Source organism: Grammomys surdaster, unplaced genomic scaffold (genome assembly GCF_004785775.1).
Source record: "Grammomys surdaster isolate TR1022 unplaced genomic scaffold, NIH_TR_1.0 931, whole genome shotgun sequence".
NCBI lineage: Eukaryota > Metazoa > Chordata > Mammalia > Rodentia > Muridae > Grammomys > Grammomys surdaster.
The window spans coordinates 292,364-317,953 of record NW_021605350.1 but is presented as its reverse complement, the minus strand read 5'-3'; the positions used below and the strand labels follow the sequence as shown (position 1 = coordinate 317,953).

The 25,590-nt window shown below is 40.7% G+C and overlaps 1 gene segment (V, D, J or C); it reads right to left on the bottom strand.

Moving 5' to 3' along the window:
* Positions 1–1,472: 1,472 nt before the first annotated feature.
* On the bottom strand, positions 1,473–12,236 carry LOC114634281. The segment is given in 3 exon segments: positions 1,473–1,801; positions 2,046–2,269; positions 12,124–12,236. Coding segments are annotated over 3 exon segments (666 nt in total).
* Positions 12,237–25,590: the final 13,354 nt, after the last annotated feature.

The following is a 25,590-nucleotide window of genomic DNA, read 5'->3' as shown; positions in this document are numbered from 1 at the left end:
ATCAAGCCTTTCAATGTTCTAGGGAAAAGGGTTTACTAAATCTAAAGGAGTATTTTAATAAATGTTAGATCAGAGGTGAATAAGTAAGTAGCATTTCAGAGCTCTTCCTGATCTTGCAGAGCACCCCAGTCTGTTTTCCAGCACCCACATTTGTCCTGACCATCAAGGAATTTGTCCTAAACATCAGGGGTCCAGGAGGTCACCTGAAAGAGAGCAGGGCAGGGTGGGAGAGGGAAAGATGCAAAGAAATGGAGATCTGTCTATAGTCTGATCAAATCAAAATTTTTACTTTTTCACACACAGGTTATATACACAAAAAGGCAGGACGTGGGGAAGAAGATGACACAGGAGCATAGGTGTTCAGGGGGAGTACAGATATCTTCCAGAACAGAGTGTCAGCTGGGTGAAGGTTCAAGGGACAGATAACTATGACTCCACCTATGATTCCTTCTCCTTATCTAAGTTGGTACTACCCACCATGGTTACCTATCTACAAGGTCTATGACTAGCCTGGCATTTGTCCACCAAAGCTGCTTGTTTACAATAGCTTCTAGTCATCTGTTTCAGTGTTTTCCCACAGAGACCCAAGACTTTGTGTTAGCAGGCATGTATGTCAGGCCTATTGCTGATTTTAGGCCTATGGCTGATTTTAGGCCTTCAGTGTCTAAGCAGGGCTGCCCCTGAAAAACATCAAGTAGCTCGAAATCTCCTGTATCTTCAGTTTCCTGGGATTTGATGCTTCTGACTGCTATGAGCACTTGTATCCTGACACTTGTATCCTTCCCCCCAGGTACACAATTTAAAATGAAAATAAATGATTCAAGGGTTAGAAATAGTATTCCAAGTTGGCATGGTTGCTCACCCTGTTCCAGGAAGCATACTCACAGAAGACTGATGACCTGAGTTTAAATCCCAGACTGAAACTGGAAGAAAGAAAGAACTAACTTCTGGAGGTTGTCCTTTGACACTCACAGACACACAGACATACACAGACACAAACCACACACACACACACACACACACATACTCACACGCAAACACCAATAAATGTCTTTGGTTAACGCTATTTTCATTGACATAATTTGAATTTATAATCCTTTTCTATTTTCAGAATAAAAAATGAGAGACAATAAATCCTCAGTGACTGGAAAGTTAAAGGAGGATGCTGAGGGTGAGGGAATAGGCAGAAGTGTGGTCAGGGAGTTAGAAGAGAAGGAAAAGTCATCCAAAGATAAATATGTGTTAATACAAGTTTAGATGATAAATAGTAATTAAAACAATCATATATTTTGTTGGGAAATAAGTTATAAAGCATGAAGGATAGGACACACATACATATCTGTTTATAAAATGTGTTTCATTATTTGAGAAAATTTGCCAAACATGCTTAGAGCTATGTTTTGAGATACCATAGAGTAAGAGAGAACTGAAAGACTGAGCCTCAGTGAGCTGCAACCCCAGGAGGTTTTTGTTCAGCCCTGGAGCACTGTGGGAGGAAGCTTCTTACTTTGCTGACAGTAATAGGATACAGCATCATCAGCCTCCACAGGATGAATGGCGAGGGTGAAGTCTGTCCCGGACCCACTGCCACTGAACCTGGCAGGGACCCCAGATGCTAGGTTGGATGCACCATAGATGAGGAGTTTGGGTGGCTGTCCTGGTTTCTGTTGGTACCAGTGCATATAACTATAGCTAGATGTACTGACACTTTCGCTGGCTTTGCAGGAGATGGTGACTTTTTGCCCTAGAGACACAGGCAAAGAAGCTGGAGACTGGGTCAGCACAATGTCACCAATGGAACCTGGAATTATAAACACAGAGACTATTGTTATATATGTATAAAAAATCTTCCCAGTAGAGAACATTTTCATTTAAAAATTTCAAGAATATTGTTGACATCACTATGAGAAACCAGCAAATCAAAGGGAATGGGGAAACTTAAAACCAATTACAAATGCACTAATTATAATGATCAAGAGAGCCCAGAGGCATGGAAAGCCATGATAGCCATAGAGGTTGTTTCTCACACTTCTCTGCATCCTCACCTGGAACCCAGAGCACCAGCACCAATAGGAACAGTGTGTCTGTCTCTATCTCTGGGAGATGGAAGAGAGGATGCTTCTTAGGCTCCTGACAGCTGACCTTAAAGGAGACTGGGCTGTTATATAATGACTCCATATGCAAATCTTGCCAGCAGAGTGTACCCTCCTGCTCCAAGGGCACCTGCTCCTGTTTCACCCACAGGGAGTTGGTGTCAGTAGAAAATTTACTAGAGCAACACATGTGACTTAAAAGACCCTACTAGATACATGTTTTTTGGAGACAGGATTTCTCTATCTATTCTTGGTTGTCTTGAAGCTCATTCTGTAGACCAGATCCTCGTGTCTCTGCCTCCCAAGTACTGGGATAAAAGGTGCTCACCCCCACCCCCATCCAAGTTTTTCTTGCAGTCTACTTTATTAAATATTTACCCACTAGTCTTTTTGAGGTGTGAGATGGGGGAATGCACTGTACCTGCACTATGTAAACAATGTAAGCTATCTCAAAATTGTACATTCCCAATAAAATCATTATTTTAGAGGGAATAGAGAACAATGATTCAATGAAGAAAAGTAACATAATTCTTGTCATACTGCCTTATTTTTTTAGGTCTGTGTTTTAGATCCATGTGTGTGATGTGTCTTTGTATGTTTGTATATTTGTTCATGTTCATGTTTGAAAGGATCTTTCCTTGCCATGGGATGTGGTTAGAGATCAGCAGACAAGTTTGGGTGTAGATCTGACAAAAGGTTGGTTGTTCCCACTACTCATGAAAAGCTTCCTAGGCCAGGCTCTTGTGGGGATTCTCTTGTTTCCTTCTGTTTCTCATCTTGCCATAGCATCACTCCAAATGCAGTCCAAGCTGCTGCTGTGTCTGGCTTTTTGTGGGTACCTGGGATGTGAGCCAGGTCCTCACACCTATGTAACCAGCACTTTACCAACAGAACCAGCCTGTCAGCCCATCATTTTCAAGTAAAACCAATGAGACAAAGTTCTTTTCATTGAACAGAAGTAATACTACAGGATAAGGAGGAGTTCAAAAAAATGAAGAAAAGAAGCATGTAATGGAGATGTGCACAGATACATCTTTTGTGTAGTTTTTCAAAACATCCAAGATTATTAAAAGACAGATATCTTGTATTTTGTCATGGTGATAAAAAGGCATTTAACAAAACTGTTGATTCTTCCTCAGAGAAATTGTAAGATAGTCAGATAGATGGATAGTTAGACACATAAGTGAATATAGACAGAGAAGTGAGTATATCTTCATGTTCTCAGACTGCTGCCCCCTTTCTAGGTTTAACCAGGCAGAAGGTTGGATTTCCTAGCAAGATTTTGAGGTGGAAAGTGACATAGTAATATTTTAATTGAATAATAAAATAAAAAATATAAGTAGCCTTATAAAAAGAAGGAAGAGTAATAAGAATTGAAATGGGGAGAATAGGAATAAAGGAGAGAGAGGGAGGCAGGAAGGAAGAAGAGAAAGAGAAGAGCCAGGGAAGAAAGGGAGAAGGAAGAAGAATGAATGAGAAAGAAAGAAGCAAGGAAAGAGTGGGGACAAAGGAAAGATGGACAATTTCCTCCTTAGCTGTAGAGAGCCGTGGAAAGCAGAGACATATCTGGCAATCCGATGCTCTCACAAGTTCTGTAATTTACTGTCTTTGTGTGAGGGAAAAGCGCGTGAAGTCACAAGCCCTTCCCGGGGCATATAGGATTTTATGGGCAATTAACCAACCAGATATGTACACATCACTCCAGGAGGTATTTAACCAGGACCTTCCCGGGGCTCGGGGCCTTTTCTCCCAGCCGGTTTCCACCAGCCGGCCTTTTTCCAGCGGGTCTTTTCTCTATATCATCGTAATAAAGATCTGCTGAAGAACTTTGGTGTCTGTGTGATCTTGCCGGCGAGTCCACGCCACCGACATAAGTGGTGCAGAAACCCGGGAATTCAACTGTACCCTGTGGAGAAGAGGCCCTCCCATCCGGAGTAAAACGTCAAAAAGACAGACTGCAGTGGAAGACAGAATCAGCGAGGTATGGTTAATCCTGAATCTTTTCATATTTCCCCTAAATCACAAGCAGCAGTGAAAATTTTGTTATCTTAGTGCCAGCTTTCACCCATTTTCTCCTGCTGTTGTATTGCTTTCACCAGTTTGCCTGTTTAAATCTTGCCGCCGCTTGAGCCAGCCCTGCCCCCCCTTCCAGCAGCCGTTCTGGGCTGCGAGGTTCAGTACGCAAGTGAAACTTTGGTCCTTTCCCTTCTTCCAGCTCTTTTCTGGGGTTTTTACAAGGCAGGAAAAAGTTTGGCTCTAGCTGCTTTGATCCAGCAGGTTTTACGAGCAGGCAGAGGCTTAGCATAATTAATCAGCCGCGAGTGAGCTACAGAGCCCTTCTCCCTGAGAGTCAGATTCTCCTGGAGATAAGGGAACAAACAGCATGTGGCCTTGCAGTCAATTGTGACCGGCTCTGCAGAAAAAACTTTGTTAGGGAGAGAGATCTGTTTGCCTGCACGGGAACGCTGACACTCACCTCCTGGGACAGGCTAAAGGGAGATCTGATTAAGGAACAGCAGAATGGAAAGTTGAGGCCAGGCACACGCTCATTGTGGAAATTACAGGATCAAAAGTATAGTTCAGCTATTGTGGTGAGTCAGGAGATACTGAAAGAGATTCAGGATAGAAACTTACCAGTAATTGGATCTGGGAGAGCGGTCACAAGCTTAAGTAAAAGCTTGGGTAGACTGTCTACAGAAATTCCCCAGACATTAGATCTGCCGGAGGGAAGTAGAGGCCGAAAGGGTCTCTGGGAGAGTTCTTTTACGAAGGGAAAGCCTCTATATCCAGTAGAGGAATTGCAAGATCTGAAATTATATGAATATAAATCGGGGAGGTCTGGTTCCTCCAAGCGAGAACCAGAGAGAGTTGGAAAAATAGTCCGTTATGAGCCAGAAGGAGATGAAGAAGTAGTCCTCTTTGAGGCAGAAGGATTCCATTCACGTGGGCGGCTGCAGCCGCAGAGTAGAGAACAAAGAGAGGCGGGGATTAGAAAGCGCGCGCTTACAGCTCCCCCGCCCCCTGGAATTCCCAGGCAGCACTCCCTGCTGCAATTTTGAGCGCACCGCCACCTTATGCAGACAAGCGTGGTACAACCACCTTCCTTTCAGAGGAAGATGTTTCAAGCTTTTCCAGTGTTTGAAGCTCCAGAAGGAGGTCGTATTCACACACCAGTAGAATATACTACAATTAAAGAACTTGCTGAATCAGAAGTATGGGGTTGATGCAAATTTTACAATTATGCAATTAGAGAGACTAGCCACTATGGCAATGACCCCAAGCGATTGGCAAAATACAATAAAAGCTACTCTCCCCAATAAGAATTAATAGATACTGGGGCTGATATAACAATTATTAAAAGACAAAACTGCCTTTAACCTGCCGTTTGTCTGATCCCTCATTCAACTAAAAAGAGTTGCTTATTCAGTTAAACCAAAAACAAAGTTCAAATTTAAGATTCATGAAATTAATGAGACATTACAACCTGTCTTGCCTACGTCAGTTACCATTCTAGTAAATACATAGAATTATTATAGATTTAAAAGATTGTTTTTATTGTTCCTTTACATCCTGGTAAAGGTGATGAGTTTAAATCCAATAAATTTATTAGTGATTCTTGAGAGCCCATGAAACAATGTCATTAAAAGGCTGCTTCAAAGAATGATTAATAGTCTTATATAAAAATTTGTTATTGCTTTAATAGAGAAATTAAACATTTAAATCTCTCAGTATATTTTTATTCATTTTGTTAACTGATATCTCTAAAAAGAGTTTTTCTGTACGCCCTTGCTCTAATACAATGAGTTTTAAAATTTTGAAGTACTTGTTGCTCCAGAAAAATTCAAAGACAATATCTTTATAATATTTGAAAATTCAGTTACATCTTAAACAGATTGTCACACAAAAAATTCCAATAAGAATGGATAATGGGAGCTAGAGAGATGGCTCAGCAGTTAAAGGCTAGGCTCACAACTACAAATATTTGAGTTCAATTCCCAGCAACCCATGGTGGCTCACAATCATTCGTAGTGGGATCTAGTGCCCTCTTCTGGCTTACAGGTGTACATACAAAAATTGGTTTACTTTTAATGATTCTTAAAATCAAGTTAACAGATATTAATTGGCTAAAACCTCATCTTAAACTTACCATAAGAGGATTTGAACCTCTGTTTGATGTTTTCAAGGGCGATACAAATCCTAATTCCCCTCGACAGTTAACTGATGAGGGATAGATAGCTTTGTAAAAGTATAGAATAAGCTGTTAGTCATTAAAGGATAAATTATCTAGACCATGATACATTGTTGGCTGTTTACATTATTGCTACTCATGTGCTCAAAACAGACCTTGGCCAAAGAAACCATTAATGTGGATTCATCTATCTACAAGTAAAGTTTGAACATCTTATTTTGAAACTATTACAGTGTTAATACAAGATTGTAAGATAGAATCCTAAAAATATTTTAGATGAAATGCTAATTCTTTATTCCAAATAAAAATTAAGTTGGTTATTAGAAAATAATGATATTTGACCTATTACTTGGCAAAGTTTTTAGGCAAAATTGATAATCATTATCCATAAGACAAGTTGTTAACAGTTGTTCTCTATACATGCTTTTGTTTTTCCTATAAATTTACATGCAGCCCATAGAAAAAACATTTACTATATTTACAGATGCCTCATCAATTTATTAGACAGTATATGTAATTATATCACATGTTCATTTTCTTGAATGTTCCCCTGCTTCAACACAAATAATTAAATTATGTGCTGTAGACACTGTTTGAAATGCTGAAAATTCAAGCTTTCAGTTGGTACACTCATAGCCAGTATATGGCTCATGGTTTAAACTGCTTAAAATTGTTGCCCTTTTAGATATTACTAATTCTCAAATTTTACAGTTAATTATAAAAATACAGCTTAATTTAAGAAACATGTACTGTTTCTTTATAAGACATTTAAGGGTTCATTAGATTGCCTAGAGCCCAGGACAATGCCAGAACAGATTTGTATACCAGTCAAATTATAGACCATATAAAAACAATTGGCCATACAATCTTATTTTTTATATCATGAAAATAATAATAGCTTGAGACTATAATTTGATATTTCTAAAAAGTGTACAAGTTAAATAACAAAAACTTCTTCTCAGTGTCCTCAATTTTCATAATGATGTTAAGCCTTGAGGACTTACACATGATTAATCATGACAAATGGATGTTACTCATGTCCCATCTTTTGGGAGACTTCAATATTTACATGATTCTATTGACACTTGTTCCAGAATTATATTTGCCTCCCCTTTATAGGGAGAAAAGACAACACATGTTATACAACATTGCCTTGAAGCCTGGAGTGCCTGGGGAAAGCCTAAAATTCTCAACTTATACATCTCAAAAGTTTGGACAATTTTGTTGCCAAATAGAGGTGACTCACCTGACAGGTCTACCATACAATCCTCAAGGACAAGACATTATAGAACGAGATCATTGTACTCTTAAATATTATCTTTTAAAACAAAAAGGGGGAGTCGAGGAGGCTCTACCCTCAGTGCCATGAGTCACCATTTCTATAGTACTCTTTGCTTTCAATTTTTTAAATTTAGATAGTCAGGGCCATTCGGCTACTGACCATCATTGCTTAGAGCCTGATAGGCCAAAGGAGATGGTCAAGTGGAAAGACGTCTTGACCAGACAATGAAAGGCCCGGATCCTATTTTAATAGGATCCAGGGGAGCGGTCTGTGTTTTTCCACAGGAGGAAGACAATCCATTCTGGCTACCAGAGCGACTGATGCGAAGGTTCGTGACAACTGAAGATGACACCCCGAAGAATTCATCTACAGATGCTTCCAGTCCTAATTTGGATTCTCCAGAATTGGGTTCCTAGTATATGGGGAGAACAACGATGGGCTATATTATCTGCTTTTTCTAAACCTATACCTGTCAGACATGATGCCATGGTGTTTCCAAGATTTCTTACAACTAATAGAACCATGGGGCTACCTTATCTTCCCTATGATAAAACGCAGGCCCCCCTGGAAGAAAATCGTTCCTTGCCTGAATGGGGTTCTCTCTGTTTTCAGATTACTGAGACAGGAAACTGTATAACTCTCTCGAAGAGAACCTTGGGGTGGTTTTATGAAAAGAGAAGCTGGGTTAAACTAACAACTAAAAGGAATGATAATGAAAAGGACAATAGTTATGTCAAAGAGTTCTCACAGTTCTTTTTGCAACCAGCCATTTGGATAGATAGAACATTTTTATCACTCAAACTTATTGATGGAGAACATCCTCGTCAACCTAAGGTCTCTCCTTTTTGTAGTCTAGAAGATGAGGGAGCTGTTCTGCCTTGGTCTGATTGTCAATCCAGAGTAACACGATGGGCAGACACCAATGAAACCTTTTCCTTTTCACCCAATATGTTGGGAGATCCTGGAGCTGACGCGGTAATGAGAAAGGGTCCTTTTCTACAGAGCGTTAGTATGAATCCTTTTCACAAATGACTACTCTGTGGAGTTAATGGCAGTTGTACCGACCTCAACCCGCTAGCCTTTCTCCAGGGCGGAGCGACAGGAAGAACATCCTTTACAGGAGTTATTAATGGAACTATGGTGAAACAGAGTGCAGATCCGATGCCTCAGTTGACAAATCCTATTCAGTTAATTACTGGAGTTAACAAGATTATTGTAAATCAAACAGTATTTTCACCTACACCAGTGTGTGTTTTTCCACCCTTCTTGTTTATTCTTTCCAATTCCTCATTTGAAAAATGCACTAATGATTCATGCATGATGTCTCAGTGTTGGGCTGTTGGACAAGCTAAGCGTGCCATGGTTGCTAGAGTGCCACGATGGGTTCCTGTTCCTGTCGAAACACCCTGTACTCTGTCATTATTCAGACAAAAAAGAGACTTTGGCATAACTGCAGCCATAATAACAGCGATATCAGTCACTGCCATTGCAGCTACAGCTGCTGGGATTGCTATGACAACCAAAGTCCAAACAGCAGCAGCCTTAAATCAGCTGTCCGCTACAGTGACAGAGGCAGCCAACTTCCATACTTCTGCTAATGCTGAATTGAAAGGCAGATTGATGATTGTTAATCAGCGCCTAGACTTGGTAGAAGAAAGGATAGATATCCTCTTTCAATTGGCACAATTGGGATGTGAAAGAAGTCTGGGAGCAATCTGTATTACTAGTGTTCAATATGAAAACTTTACTCGAACAGCTAATTTGTCCAGACAATTGTCTCATTACCTAGCAGGAGAATGGTCAGAAGGATTTGATGAACTTCTCGAAAAGTTGCGAGCAGCAGTGGCAGCCATCAACTCAACGCGTGTGGACGTTTCGCTGACTGAAGGACTCTCCACCTGGATTTCTTCAGCTTTCTCTTTCTTTGAGGAGTGGGTGGGAGTAGGCATGTTTGGTACAACCCTGTGTTGTGGATTAGTGTTCATACTCTGGTTGGTTTGCAAGCTCAGAGCTCAACAGAAACGTGACAAAGTCGTGATTACCCAAGCACTTACAGCCTTAGAACAAGGTTCATCTCCCAAAATCTGGTTGTCTATGCTAAAGAAACAGCCAGCAAACAGATCCTCAGCTACTGCACCCCAAGGGCTCAGCCCATTGCACTGGGTCAGTGAGGAGTTTTAGTCTGACTGGTCCTTGTCTGTGTAGCTCTGGTACCTGAATTTTGAGACAAACAGCCCTTGCACCCCTAGGAGGTGACTCCATTGCACAGGGATGGGTGTTTGCATCTCTCTCGGTTTCCCCTAGCCTTTGGACCCAGAGGACTTGCTTCCATTGCACCTGGTAAGGTGGGAGAGACTGTATCAAACTATTAGTCCTTGATCGCTTATTCCCCCATAATGGAATCTGCTTGATCGGGCTTGAGTTTTATTGGTACCGTGCCAGACAGACCAAGGACAGCTCTATCTTTTGTCTCCAGGCCAGCTGCCATTGATCCCAACGACGGGAATAGGTTGATGCCATATGCCAGAGATACACCATGTGGTGTGAGTTTACCCCATGACGGACATTACCAGTGGCCACAACCTGGGGCGAACATTCAATGAATGCCAGGTGTGGGTGCGCAACCCTCATAGCCTAAGACAGAGAGCTCACCATTCTTTGGTGCTGGCTATGAAAAAACGTCAACTAGCCTAAGACACGGGAAATGGCCAGTGCCTGTGATTCTCATTTAAAACAAAAAGGGGGAGATGTAGAGAGCCGTGGAAAGCAGAGACATATCTGGCAATCCGATGCTCTCACAAGTTCTGTAATTTACTGTCTTTGTGTGAGGGAAAAGCGCATGAAGTCACAAGCCCTTCCCGGGGCATATAGGATTTTATGGGCAATTAACCAACCAGATATGTACACATCACTCCAGGAGGTATTTAACCAGGACCTTCCCGGGGCTCGGGGCCTTTTCTCCCAGCCGGTTTCCACCAGCCAGCCTTTTTCCAGCGGGTCTTTTCTCTATATCATCGTAATAAAGATCTGCTGAAGAACTTTGGTGTCTGTGTGATCTTGCCGGCGAGTCCACGCCACCGACACTTAGCTCATGCTCACTGTTTCTGTTTTCAGGTCTCTGGCAGGTAGAGATGGATCCTTTTGTTTTATTGTACATTCACTGTACTGAACCAGCTACAGTTCAAAGATGAGATAAGCAGGGCAAACAAAATATACATCACATGAAATTTGCAAGTTATCCCTCACAGTTTACCTTTCTTTTTGAGGTATGCTCACTTTTAGTTGATTTTTATATTCAAAATCAGAATATTGACCTGTTATAATGTGGAAAGTTAGGTGATAATTCTCATTTTTGCCCATAATAAAAAATATTTCTATATTATGCAATGAATACTATTGATTCCAAGGACCATACATTTTAAAATATCCTTAATCTTGCAGTTCTTATTTTAAGGCTGGTTATTGCTGGTGGGAGGCAAATATTTCTGATATTATTCTACTGCTTCCATGGGCTGTTCCCATTGCTCTTGGTGTTCTTGACTTGCCTTGTATGTAGCATCAAGAACTGTACTTCTGCCAGGCATGATGATGTATTCTAGTAATCCAAATATGTAAGAAGCTGAGGCTGGAGGATCTTGAGTTTGCATCCGTTAAGGACCCATAGCTTGGGTTACCCAGGTGACAAAATCTTCTGCCCTGCTCCAAGTTCCACATCCCATCTATTTTTGCATATAATTCTGTTAATATATATTTTTATTTATACATACTTTGTCCTCTTTTTAATTGACTTATAACTTAACTTTCTATTCATTAATATTGGTACTTTTGCCTTAGTGCAGCAGAATGGCCCTCTCATGAGAGGAGACTCAGTACTCTCTGACAGAAAGATCGACAAGATGATAGAACAGAAGATGTATAGGACAGGGATGTTCCTGTGTGGAATGCAACAGAGATGTGCAAAGAAAGTTGATCATTGCAAAGTAGGTACCTGACTCCAGCCCTGAGACAAGTAATTTGACCATAAACAGCTCAGAGAGGAGCTCTTTGAAGTACACAGAGGTCCTGAAGTGTACTGAGTATGGGGAAAGGATGGACTGTGCTTTACAAAGGAGGACAAAGGAATTGAGTGTAGAAGCAGACATGGGCCTGAAGCTAACATGCTGGAAATTGACCAAGAAGGATAAGGTTCATGCATAGTGCAAAGAGAGCCCATGGGACAGAGTCATAAAGAGTTCATGAATATTATTTAGTGAATGTTGTGCTTGACACACAACAAATAAGATCATGTGAAGGCTGTTGTCATTTCTGCCCAGCTGAACGGTTAGCTACCAGGTTTTGAATTTACAAAATGATATTAAGAATTGTACCTTCTGAACAATACCCAGTTCCACATGCCCAGCTTAGGCTGAGTGAGCATTTAGTAAATTATAATTAATGTAAGACTACTACATAGAAAAGTTTGTTGACTCAATATTTGCCAACCCTGGCATCAAACGCCCTTTCTTTCTAGTTTTAGTTCCCCTTGTGAAAAAATTTTGCAGCTATTGTGACAGACTTACCTGATCTTCTGCCCACTAGTCCCATAGTCTATACCCCCCTCTTTGTTTCTGTGGATTGTGTTGAGGCCTGCATCTTCTAACATAACTGTAGCAATTTTGTATTCAGTCTCCATTTTACTCATAAGTGAAATAAAGTTCAGGTTCTCAGACTACACTTCTTATAAGTAATTGTCCACAGGTGACACTGAAGAATGTTATTGGTAAGCCAAAAAGGTTATAATCGTATCAATCATGCTCTGTTATTTTCAATGGCCTGAAATTCTCCTGTTCACCACTTATCCACCACCCCCCTTACCTTACTCAGAACCAATCAGCTTAAAGGTTATCCTATAATACTGTGTCTAGTAAGACAAATGTAATATTGCTACCATTCTTGCCTTTCAAACTTTTGGACCTGTTTTTTTCTATATGATGTCTGCCCTGCAAATTGTTTGATGTCATAGTTTCAGTCTCATTTCTGAACTATGTCCATAGTCTGACCACTATTAAGGTCATTAAATTTAATCAACTATTTTTGCTTAACTGAGACCTGTGTTTGTATGGTTGGTGTGGAGATTCCTGAACCCTGACAGAATGTAATTTGCTTTTCATTGACTTTACAGCTAATATCCACATATGAAGGAATATATTCCATATTCATCTTTCTGAGTCGAGGATTCCTCACTAGGGAGAATTTTTTTCTACTCTTTGCTTGTCAATTTCATGTTGTTATTTGTGTGTGTGTGTGTGTGTGTGTTGTTTATCCATTCATCTGTTGAGGGACATCTAGGTTGTTTCCAATTTCTGGATATTATAAACAGACCAGCAGTGAACATGGCTGAACAAGGCTCTGTGTGGTAGAATGAAGTATCCTTTGGGTATGTGCCCAAGAGTGGTGTAGATGGATATCGATATAGATTTTTTTCTGAGGATCTACCACACTGTTATCCATAGTAGCTGGCTGAATTTTCATTTCCACTAGGAATGTATGAGTTTTCCTTTTACTCCACATTCTTTCAAGATTGAGCTGTCACTTGTTTTATTCATCTTTGTCATCAGATCCTGTTAGAGGATATTTTAACTTGTTTCTAGTTAGGGTATGGCTCCACCCTTAGTACACACCTTTACTCCCTCTATCTGGTTACAGACACATCTTTAGTATGAACCTTTATTCCCACACAAGGAAGGTAACTTAGTTTGTAGAGGGAAGCACTCATGTTTGAAAGTGATGTCTTATTGAATGGCTGAAAAAGTGATGAATAAGACAAGGATTTGACAGAATAGGATATGCTCAATTGTCACAAAAAAAGAGAGGAAAGACCAGTACTTAAGAGACAGATAGTACAGGAAGAAAAGACTACAGTACAGGAATACAATAGAGTTTATACAGAGCAGTAGAATTGAGAGGGAGAATAGAGCAGCACAAAGAGGGAGAAGTAGGCAGTTTTACTGAGATAGTTTTATGAAGAGAACAAGCTAGACACAGATAAAGACTGATTGAGGAGAGACTGAGATGTCAGAAGATTAGGAAAGATTGCTAGAGTTAGTTTGATGCCAATCAGAGCAATTGCAATGATGAAAGAAAAGCCAGATTGAACAAATCATCTGGGAGAGGAGTTTCAGCCCAGAACAGCTAAGTTGAAACAGTGAGCTTGAATTCAGAAAGAACTAGAAAAGGTGAGCTTATTCAGCAGCAAGTCTCAGAGGCTGAAAACATTCTAGGCCTAGAACGTCAGAGAGTATATGCTTCCAGTACTACATTTAGGGTAGCCAACAAGTTAGTAAGCCTCCCAGAAAGTTATTACAACAGGAGAATAAGTTACATTTACATTGATGTTACTTAGTTTTCTCATACCACTACTATAACTTCTTAAGGTCTAGCAAAAATATTAAGGCCTAGATGAAATGTTAAAGCCTATGTAGAAAGTCAAGATATATGTAACTTTTAGCTGACTAGCTTGCTATATTGTTCTGTTACTAATATAAGAAAACTTTCTCACAGGTTGTATCTCCTGCTACTAGGAAACTTTCTCATGCCCAAGTTGATTACCTATTCTGTTATGTTCTGTGCCCTTGGAAGTCAATCATGATAGAGTCAATGGAACTGCTTATTGTCCATTTCATCTAAAATTTCCATTTTGTTGAATATAGGCTTTTGTAGTAGGATCTAATGAATTTTTTTTACTTTCCTTGGTTTCTGTTACTATATCTCCCTTTTCATTTCTGATTTTATTAATTTGGATACTGTCTTTGTGCCTTTTGGTTAGTCTGGCTAAGGGCTTTTTAAGTTTCTCAAAGAACCAGCTTCTGGTTTTGTTAATCCTTTGTATAGTTCTTTTTATTTCTACTTGTTTGGTTTCAGCCCTGAGTTCGATTATTTCCTGCTGTCTACTCCTCTTGTGAGTATTTGCTTCTTTTTGTTCTATAGCTTTCAGGTGTATTATCAAGCTGCTTGTGTATCCTTTCTCCCATTTTTTAAAATAGCATTTAGAACTATGAATTTTCCTGTTAGTACTGCTTTCATTGTGTCCCACAAGTTTTGGTATGATGTGACTTCGTTTTCATTAAATTCTAAGAAATCTTTAATTTCTTTCTTTGTTTCTTCCTTGACCAAATTATCATTGAGTAGAGAATTGTTCATTTTCTACATGTATGTGTATTTTCCATTGATTTTATTTTTATTGAAGACCAGCCTTAGTCCATGATGTCTGATAGGATGCATGGCATTATTTCAATTGTTTTGTATCTGTGGAGGCCTGTTTTCCAGCCTTTTATTCTGAGGTAGTGTCTGTCTTTGTCACTGAGGTGTGTTTCCTGTCTGCAGCAAAATGTTGGGTCCTGTTTATGTATCCAGTCCATTAGTCTATGTATTTTTATTGGGAAATTGAGACCATTGATTTTAAGATATATTAAGGAAAAGTGACTGTTGCTTCCTGTTATTTTTGTTATTATAAGTGGAATTGTGTTTGTTAGGCTATCTTTTCTGTTTTTTTGGAAGAAGATTACTTTCTTGCTTTTTCAGGGATATAATTTCCCTCCTCATGTTAGTCATTTCTCTCTATAATCCTCTGTAGGGCTGGATTTGTGGAAAGATATTGCATAAATTTGATTGTGTTATGGAATATCTTGGTTTCTCCATCTATGGTAATTGAGAGTTTTGCTGGGTATAGTAGCCTGTGCTGGCATTTGTGTTCTCTTAGGTTCTATAATACATCTGTCCAGAATCTTCTGGCTTTTGTAGTCTGGTGTAATTCTGATAGGGCTGCCTTTCTATGTTACTTGACCTTTTTCCACTACTGTCTTTAATTTTCATTGTTTTGTGCATTCGGTGTTTTGATTATTATGTGACAGAGGGAATTTCCTTTCTGATATTGTCTATTTGGAGTTCTGTAGGCTTCTTATATGTTCATAGGCATCACTTTCTTTAGGTTAGGTAAGTTTTCTTCTACAATTTTGTTCATATTTACTGGCCCTTTATGTTAGGAATAGTCACTCTCTTCTATACCTATTACCATTAGGTTTGGTCTTCTCATTGTAGTCTGGATTCCTGGATGTTTCGGATTAGGAGCTTTTTGCTCTTTGCATTTTCTTTGTTGTGTTAATGTTTTCTATGGCCTGTTCTCCACTTGAGATTCTCTCTTCTATCTATTTTATTCTGTTGGTCAGGCTTCTATTTATGACTCCTGATCTCTTTGCTTGGTTTTCTATCTCCACGGTAGTCTTTCTGTTATTTCTTTATTGTTTCTACTTCAATTTTTATGTCCTGGGTGATTTTGTTCAATTCCTTCACCTGTTTGTTTGTGTTTTCTTGTAATTATTTAAGGGACTTTTGTATTTCCTTTTTAAGGGCTTCCACCTGTTTACCTGTGTTCTCCTGTATTTCTTTGAGCGAGTTATTATGTCCTTCTTAAAGTCCTCTACCATCATCATGAGAAGTGATTTTACATCTGATTCTTGCTTTTCCAGTGTGATAGGGAATTCAGGACTTACTATGATGGGAGCACTAGGTTCTGATGATGCCAAGTAACACTGATTTCTGTTGCTGATGTTCTTGGGCTTGCCTGCTGCCATCTGGTTATCTCTAGTGCTACCTGTACTCATTGTGAGTGAAGCCTGTATTTCCTGTTATCTTGCTTGTGTCAGAACTCCTCAGAGTCCAGCTGTCTATGTGATCCTGTGATCCTGAGATCCTGGGTGTAAGTGCTCTTGGAGTAACACTGCCTCTGGGGTCCTGAAAACCTGATATGACCAATCTTCTGAGATCCTGTGATCCTATGTTCCTGGGTGTGTTAGAGCTCTTGGGAGTCCAGCCTCCTCTGGGGTTTGTGGGATTGGGTGCCGAGCTGATGCTCAGGGTCTGCTCAGAGTTCTGGCACATACCAGAATGAAGACAAACAATAATTGAGCTAGGGATTTTTTGAGATTTTTTGAGAACAAAGGCATCCCAAGTAGGACTGGCTGATGTATCTCTCTTGACAAAGCTGGGCTAGATTTTAAGGTAGTGATTCATTTCTTGTACTCATCTATGCCCTAAGGTTCATGACATGATTTAACAAAAAAAAAAATTACTAATGAGTAGGTGTATATTCTGAGGATTTAAAGAAAAAATGACTGATTTTTTACATTTCACTTTTTAAAAATTTATTCACTTTATATTCCACTCACTGCCCCCTCCCAGTAACCCCTTCTACATTCCTTCCTCTATCCTCCCTCCCTTTTGCTTCTGAGCATTTTCCTCCGCAACCCTGGCACTTCAAGTCTCTGTGAGACTAGGTGCTTCTTCTTCCACTAAGGCCAGATAAGGTAGCCCAGCTAGTAGAACATATCCCACATATAGGCAACAGCATTTGGAATAGCCCCAGTTCCAGTTGTTCAGGGCCCACATGAAGGTCAAACTGCACATCTGCTACATATGAATGGGGAAGTGTCGGCCCAGTCTGTGTATGTTTTTTGGTCCGTGATTTAGACTATGAGGGAACCAAGGGTCTAGGTTAGACAACTCAGTTGGTGTTCTGGTGGAGTTCCTATTCCCTTCAGTGCCAAACGTTTTCCTCTTATTCTTCTATAAGACCCATCCCATAGCCAAGCACCAGTATTTAACAGTATTAATGATACTGTGTTACACTTGTAGACAGGAGTATGTTGTTCTCTGAGAGGCTCCACCTACTAGCTGATTCAGACAGAAGCAGACTGATTGCTTTTTATACAAAAGTTTAGATTTATAATTCTTTTAAGATTTTTGTAAGATTACACATACACACACACACTTTTTGGATGAAGCAAGCTTCAACAATTCCAACAACTTTGCTTTTTTTTTCTCTCACAGATGATATATATCAGCAAAATCTACATATGAGTGGGGAGGCAAGCTGCTGGTGCCCTGAGCAGACCTTGAGCACCAGCTCTGCACTCAATCCCACAAAACCCAGGGAAGGCTGGACTCCCAGGAGCTCTAACACACCCAGAAACATAGGATCATAGAATCACAGGATCTCAGGAGATTGGTCACACCAGGATTTCAGGATGCCAGGGGCAGCCTGACTCCCAAAATCAAGGTTAAATTCTTTTCTACAAAAATACAAAGAGAAACAAGTAAGAATTGAATAAAGTCATGATTAAATTGCAGTATTTCAGTAAAGAGAAACTAACTGAGAAAATTACTTTGCTTGCTTACATTTTGTGGTTTGAATTGGTGATTTATAGTAGATAGAATGCTGTTAAATGTCCTGAGACAAAGACAGAATTTCCAAAAGTTTCTGATATAGTCTGAAACAGCATTCTACTTTTAAAATATGTGTATATAAAACAGGACTTTTAGTGCTGATATCTACCTCCTTTGATATATGTTGATGTTACTGTATATACTATAGAATAAAATATTCAGACAAGATTTAATTCTTTTTGTAGAACTTAGAATGCAAATTTGCTTTCATCTTTAATAAATGATAAAAATACATATAAAAGATGTCTTAAAATAAATTTACACATGATTGGTTTTCAGTAAATGTTTGACTTTCATAGTTATTTTATGCATATCCCTGAGGCTGTAGTAAAAATTTCCTCAACAGGAATATTACATCTATAGTAAAAAGAAATTTTATTTCTTCTGAAAAAGTTCTTTTGATTGATTACTTTGATTGAATCAGTTTCTATGGCCAGTGTAAAGATTAGCCATATTACACATCTCTAGCATTCTTTCACTTTTTTAGCATAACATTTTATTGATTTTTTTGAAATTTCACATCATATGCCCTTTCACACTCACTTACCCATCTTCTAGGCCTGCTATGTCCCACCCTTGTGACCTCCCCCCAACAAAACAATAACAATAACAACAAAAATAAAAACAAACAAACGAACTAGTCTAACTTGTGTTATCTATATACTCACTGAAATGTGGTCAGACTCTCAGGAGCCTTTCCCTTAAAGACAGCTGTGTCCTTTACTTCTTGAACCCAGCCAGAAGGCATCAATTGTGGAGAGCTTCCCTTTAGCATCCTTATCACAGTTTTAAAAAAATAAGAATTCTCTTCAGTGGCTTTCTGTTTATTTTGTGACTTTTTGGGGTTGTGTGGTTGTGGTTGGGGTTGTCAGAGAAGCCTTCCATATCCCTCTTTCTCAACTGTTGTCTACAGTCATTGGATCATTGCCTTGCTATTGACAGTCATCAGGAAGCATGGATCATGGGTTTCCACATAGTTTCTGGTGACAGCACAGATGATGACTATGGCATCTGGCTGCAGATGGTCCATGAACACACATACCCTTCAGTGACAGCTCTGATTACAGACATCAGCATGACCCTAGGTGGCAGGTGGTCCACTCAGATTGCCCGTGGCAGCCACACAGCCCACAGACTTTGACCTGGATTCAGGCTGCAGCACAGACCACTTACATCTACACAGCTTTCAGTGGTAACATGGGCCATAGACATCAACATAGACCCTGGCTGCACTAGGACCACAGACCCAGACACTGCCCTTTGTGGCAGCACCACCAGATATCACCATAGCTCCAGGGGGCAGTCCAGGCCACTCAAATTGGTATGCCTCACAGACCAATGGACATCAATGTAGTTTTAGGCATCCTAGCACATGCTAGAAACACATGGACCACAGACATCAACATAGACCTTGGCTGCCCAAGGGCATTGGACCCAGACATATCCCTCAGCAGCAGCTCAAATCCAGATATCACCATGACCTCAGTGGTCCTTTGAGAAGGTGTATTCCATGAAGTGAACCATTCCTCATCTCTGACCTCTGGCATTTCACAGATTCAGGGTGATCTTGTGTTTGTAGGCTGAGTCTATATCTGCACAGGCTTCAGGCCATTGTATATCATGTTCTACTGGTGACCTCAGCCTTCCCTCACACCTTTTACCTCCATCAAGAATCTAGTTCCTCCTCTTTCCACAGAATATGGATCACTTTTCCATCTTTCCCACCTCTGCATCACATCTATTTCTTTGTAGTGTCACCTAGTTGGTCTAGGCAGCTTTGTAATTACCCGTGCTCCCAAAATGCAGATCAGGTCTGCCTGAGCCATTTCTAGCAGTCTTACAACTTGCCTTGTGGCAGAGGCACCAGAGATTTAAAGATGAGCTTTCTTCTATGTCATCAATGGCAGAAAACAATGGAGGTTAGTACTTATACACTGGTTATTTCTTCATCTGTGTTAGCTGGAAGGAAGCCAAGAGTGTATTTATTTCCCTTTTGGAGATTAACTAACATGTACATTTTCATGTCTTTGGTTTTCAATGGAGTTAGGATTCAAGGGTCATGGTATTATGTGTTTCCATCAGATTCTGACTTTCATGGTAAACTCCTGACCATGACTTCAGGCAGCAGTGAACGTTATATCCATTTGTATTCTTCCAAATATAGTATTTTTTTTTTCAGTTGCTCACTTAATAGGTTGATCCCTCACCTTTGTAAGGAGTGAGGTAAACATTCAGCTCTAATCTTACCTCCATTGTTTGGCAGTTTAACTTCTCAAAATGAGTAGGTCCCCTCTTAATGTCTTGGGAATGTTAATTCTCTAGATCTCTGGTAAGGACAAAAAGAGAAGAGGAAGGAAAACAGATGAGTGGATTACCCCTGAGATCATGCTGTTTCCCATGTATTTCAGTCCATACATGGTGTATGCAGGATTTCTCCTATTGGTGTTTCCATCAGTATGCAAGAGGTTGTGACTTGACCTGCAGAAGATGGATGGATCTTGGAAACAACTATCACAATTTAATGTTCTATGTGAGAGATGATGAGAGCTTGATGTGGGGCAAGGATGAAGAGAATGAAGAGAGTACTGACTTATACAATTCAGATGACCCAATAAAAAGTAAATTTATCCATGATATGACAAGGAGTAATACAGACAAGAAGAGAATCCTCTAGTTTTCTAGCTTGGAAAGTGTTGTAGTTTGCTTTCCATCACTGTGCTAAATATCATGACCAAAAGCAACTTTGAGAGGAAAAGGTTTATTTGGCTTGCAAATCCTGATCATAGTCAATTGTTGAGGGAAGTCAGGGCAGAAACCCCAGCAAGATCAGAGGTAGGAGCTATGAAGAAAAGATACTGGCTTGTTCTCCATGGCTTGCTCAGCATGCATTCTACCTCACGGGACTACCAAGCAGTTCCATTACTATGACTCCACCCAAGGTGTCCTAGACCCTTCCATGATAATCATTAATTAAAAAATGCCCCCACAGAGTCCTACATACAATCTTATAGAAGCCATACCTCAATTAAGATTCTCTCTCTCTAGCTATGTCAACTTGACAAAAAGTACTGAACAATAGAGAACACAGAGTAACTGTGCTCCTAAATATAACATACAAGTCCAGTGTAAAATCAACAGGCATCACTCACACTCACTGAATTCATCCCCAATGTATACAATTCTGGTTGTTCCTAGCAATGAGAACCTTGGAGAATTTTCTATTGCCAACTCCCTGTTGAGCTTCCGCTATGCTAGTAGTAATTCTTGATTTTCCTATGGTAAAGTATAATTTTTTCCTCCTAACTATCTACATTAGAGTCCTTCCCTCCATAGACAGACTAACATGAAAGGCAGTTTCTATTACTCTGGGGAATACAGCAGCTAGGAAATTGGTTTCTGTGGGTCAAAACTTGTGCTGGGAGGTCCCAGGCAGGGGTGTGGGTCACTGGCCGGAGCAGGCGGGGGCACGGGGCATGTTTGTCGGGTGCTAAGGCACTTCCCATCGGGACTCAATAGCGCAGACCACCTATGTGGGGAAAGAGGTCGAGCCACACACCTTGGTGACGACACAGTCCCAGGAACAGGGGCGCAGAATCGCTGCGCACCAGGCCAGACGTGGGGCGGGTCGCGGCCACAAGAGAGAGTGCAGACGCTGACCCGGGATGCTCTGTTCAGTTGCGCTGGGCGGAGCCAATGTAGTCTCTCGGACCACGTTTACAGCTGAGAGAAAGACTTCCCCCCACCATCCCTGCTCGAGTTTTGACTTACACAATTAGTCCAGGATTTCAAGAGACACATGGAGATTTATTGACATGGAGATGAGTTTGAAAGATGGAGTGCTCTCCCAAAAAATGTCAGAGGGGCTTGCTTATATTGGAAGTGGGAGAGGGGCAGGGCTTTTAGGTAATACCTAAATCTTGAGGCAGAGACCTGTTAGTCTCTGCCTTGCATGACCTAACATGGGGGCTGTATATTAGGTCTCTGGGTTCTGGGGGTGTGGCCAAACACCCAGGATTCCTCAGCCCCACGGTTCTCCAATTCCTGAGTTATGGCTCCAAAGTGTCTTATCAGGATGTAACATCCTGAGGAACAAAACCCACAGGGGAAAGCCTATCCCAAAGTTTTGGGCTCAGAGAAGTTAGAAAGAGACTGTGAGCTGGAGAAGGAGATGCCTCAGTGTCCAGAGAAGACTAAGGAGAGGAAAATGGGTGGGGGAGAGGGAGAAAGGTGGGAGAGATAAAGAGAATGAATATGAATCAATCCATCCTGCTTTTTTTCTGCTTTTAAAAATTTAATCCAATGTCTTTTCAGTCTTTCCTGTGGAAACCACTGAAGATCACAGAGGAGAGTAAGCAGATGAGACAACTCCATGTAGTCTGTGTTGGTGCCATTAAGCTGTTTTTCACTGTCTGCACAGACTCCCCAGCTGTTTTTCTCAGAGGAGTCCCCAAGTCCAGGACAGGTGTGTGAAGCAGGCACATGGGGAGTTATTGTTCAGGACTCAATCACTGTGGAAGGACTCTTCAGTGTTTGAAGACAGTGATAAAGTGCTAAGTCCTCAGGCTGAAGATCTTCAATAGTGAGTGTGAATTGTGTTCCAGATCCGCTGCCAATGAACCTGGTGGGGACTCCATCAGTCCTGACTGAAGTGTGGTAAATGAGGGCTTTGATGGTTTGCCCTGGTCTCTGCTGGTACCAGGAGAGGTAGTGCTTTCCATCTGTGTAGAGGAGGCTCTGACTGGCCTTGCAGGTGATAGAGTCTCTCCTGGAGAAACCCAAAGAGACTCTGCTGGCTGGGAGAGTGAGATCTGCCCATTGGAAGCTGTAACCAGAAACACAGGGGGATTCAGAGAGGTTGTGAGATGTTCCCACTATCAGGATGCCAGAACTTGCCAGATCTGTGCTGCAGATGGCTTTTACTCCTTACCACTCTCCAAAGCATCTTCAAAGGATATATCTTCTTGGCCAATTATCTCACCTGGGAAACATAGGAAAAGAAGGATGAGGTGGAGTGGGGCTTCCACCATCTTGCTGCCTCTCAAGCTTCTGAGGATGCTCTGACTCAAAAAAAGGGCCTTATTTATAATCCGTGATCACAGGAAGTGGGCAGTGAGAGATATTAAAGCAAGCCTAGATGAGGATGAAGGCTAAGTAAATGGTAAGGAGGTCAGTGGTAATACCTGCTGCTGACATTACCACAGTCTCCCATATACTGCCCGCCTTTACCCTTGAGGATTTCCTCTGGTAGTGTCACTGATGCTGTACTAATTTTGTGACAGCCACGGCCATCTCCAGGGTAAACAGCAGTTTTGTGTCAAGGGAGATTGCTCTCATAAAATAGCACTCTATATAGTGGGGACATCATTTGCCCCTAAGCTGTGACAGTGACTTGAGTATAACAATCAAGGCTGCTTTGTGTGAGGTCTCAGACAAGACTCAGTTCCTCCTGTGACTATGAGGCACTGACCCTGTTGTTCTGGAATGCTATGATCATGCTTTACCTGGGGATGGTGCTAAGCTGTGATCCAGGAGCAACTAGTCTAACAACCAGGGAAGCTTTGTCAGTTTATCCATGGGATGAGGTTAGCCCTTGATCAATAAAGTTTTTTCATTAAATAAGAATAAATAATGAAATGGAATCAGACAAAGTTGTCAGCATTTCCCCATTGGGAATCGTTTCTACTTGAGCAGTTATTTCTTTTTTATTAGGTGAATTTAGCAAATCCCAGTTTCTCAAGGAATTCTCAAATAGTGTTCCTTAGATGTTTCTTGTCACACTAGTGTCCCCACGTAGTAATGTTAACTTGCTGAAGGGTGCTTACTCTCCACTCTGTCTTTATGCATCCTTGAGTAACATAGGTTGTTAGAGGAGGAGGAGGATTAGATAGACATCTCTCTCTTTTTTGGATTCAACTTCCCAAGATTCCTCCCAGTGTTAGAAGATGTTCATTTGTGTCTGTACTAGGAGTTGCTGCCTATTCCAATGTCACTGTCTCTTGGCACTCAAATGCTACCTTGCAGAGCAGGACCCAGGCAAGTATCAGTTTCTGTCTTATAGTCAGAATCAGATATGTAGTCCTTATTGGTGCAAAACCACAGCTCTCATCTCAAGGGAGATATAAGAGATAGTTTATTCTGGAGTCAGATAGGAGTGATCCTCAATTTCTGGATCAGAGATTCAAGTTTCCTCAAACATCATGTTCCAACCTGGCAGCAGTTTTATGAAGGCTTCATAGTAATTGAACAACAAAAGTCATAAATCAACACACTTTCAAATATATTAGTGAAAACATCAGGTAGACAGGTGCCTAAAAAGGAGGGGAGTCTCTGAGGGTTAAGGTCAGCAGAAAGTTTGCTAGAGTACCTCAAGCACAGCCAATGGGATTTTATGTCCTACAGTTTGACTTGTTACCTCCTCGTCTTTCTGAAGAGGCATGTGGGGGTGTGCTCTGTGGATGCTCTATGTGACATTGCTTCAGGAACACTTTAGCCACTCAAAATTAACCAAGCAATAATACATTTTACATTATGATTCTGTTACGAAAAACACTTGGTAAGTAAAAGGAGATGGTCTGAAACAGATTTTAAAGGGGAGTTACACTCACTAGATGGCCTTTAAATCAAACTTATAAATTCATCAGGCTCTGAAAAGGTGGATAGGGTTTAGCATCAACTGCAGATGAATTTTGGAAATGTAAACAAATGAATGAAGTCACTTTACTGTGAGGAAACAGGGTCTTCCTATCCTCTAGTCCTAAAGCTAATGCTGGGTCAACCTGGCACCCTTAGATTGAGCAGTCATTCATTGGGTCCTATTCAGAGTGGGGAGCATCCAGTCCCCTACATCGTCTTGTCCCTGGAAGCTAGAACTGATGAAACCAAGTAGTTGTCTCCCATTTACAGCACTTAGAGTAGTTAAATACTTAGTTTGACTTTTAAAACATCATATGCAAAACACCGCCAGGCAGTGGTGGCACACACCTTTAATCCCAGCACATCAGAGGCAGAGGCAGTTGGATTTCTGAGCCTGGTCTACAGAGTGAGTTCCAGGACAGCAAGGACTACACAGAGAAACTGTCTCAAAAACAAAAACAAAAACAAACAAACAAACAAACAAAAACTTTTAACACCAACAGTTCTTGGAACTTAATAGTAATCAGTCTAAATGTTACAGAGATGTGGTGGTTTGAATGAATGGGAAATTTCCTCCATGGACTCATGGATTTGAACACTTGGTTCTCAAGTTACTTTGGGGGAGGTTATGGAACTTTTAAGATGTAGAGCCTTGCTGAAGAAAGTATGTCACAGTTGTTGTTTTTTGACTGTGTTTGTAGTCTCACCTCACCTGCAGTTCATGCTTTGCTTCCCATGCACAGTTAGAGGTTGAGATGTGATCTGTCAGCTTCCTGCTCAGGTCTCCTACCAGTGTGCCTTCCCTGACATTGTGAACATGTAGCCCCCTGGAACTGTAAGCCAAATGAGTTGCTTTTGATAATGGTATTTTATCACAATACCAGTCAAGTAACTATTACAGGAAACATTTTATTAAGTATATTCACAGATAAACATACAACAGTCATTAAAAACAAACAAACAAACAAACAAACAAACCTACCTTAAGTCAGGCCTATGGAAATAGCTATTGGGGGTTGGTCTGGTGCTGCTATGTATTCTTGTACTATTAAACTGCTAGATACTGTCTCCCCAAGATCTGGTTGCCCTCAACAAGTAGATCTTCATATACAGCAAGTGATGTTGTGTAAACT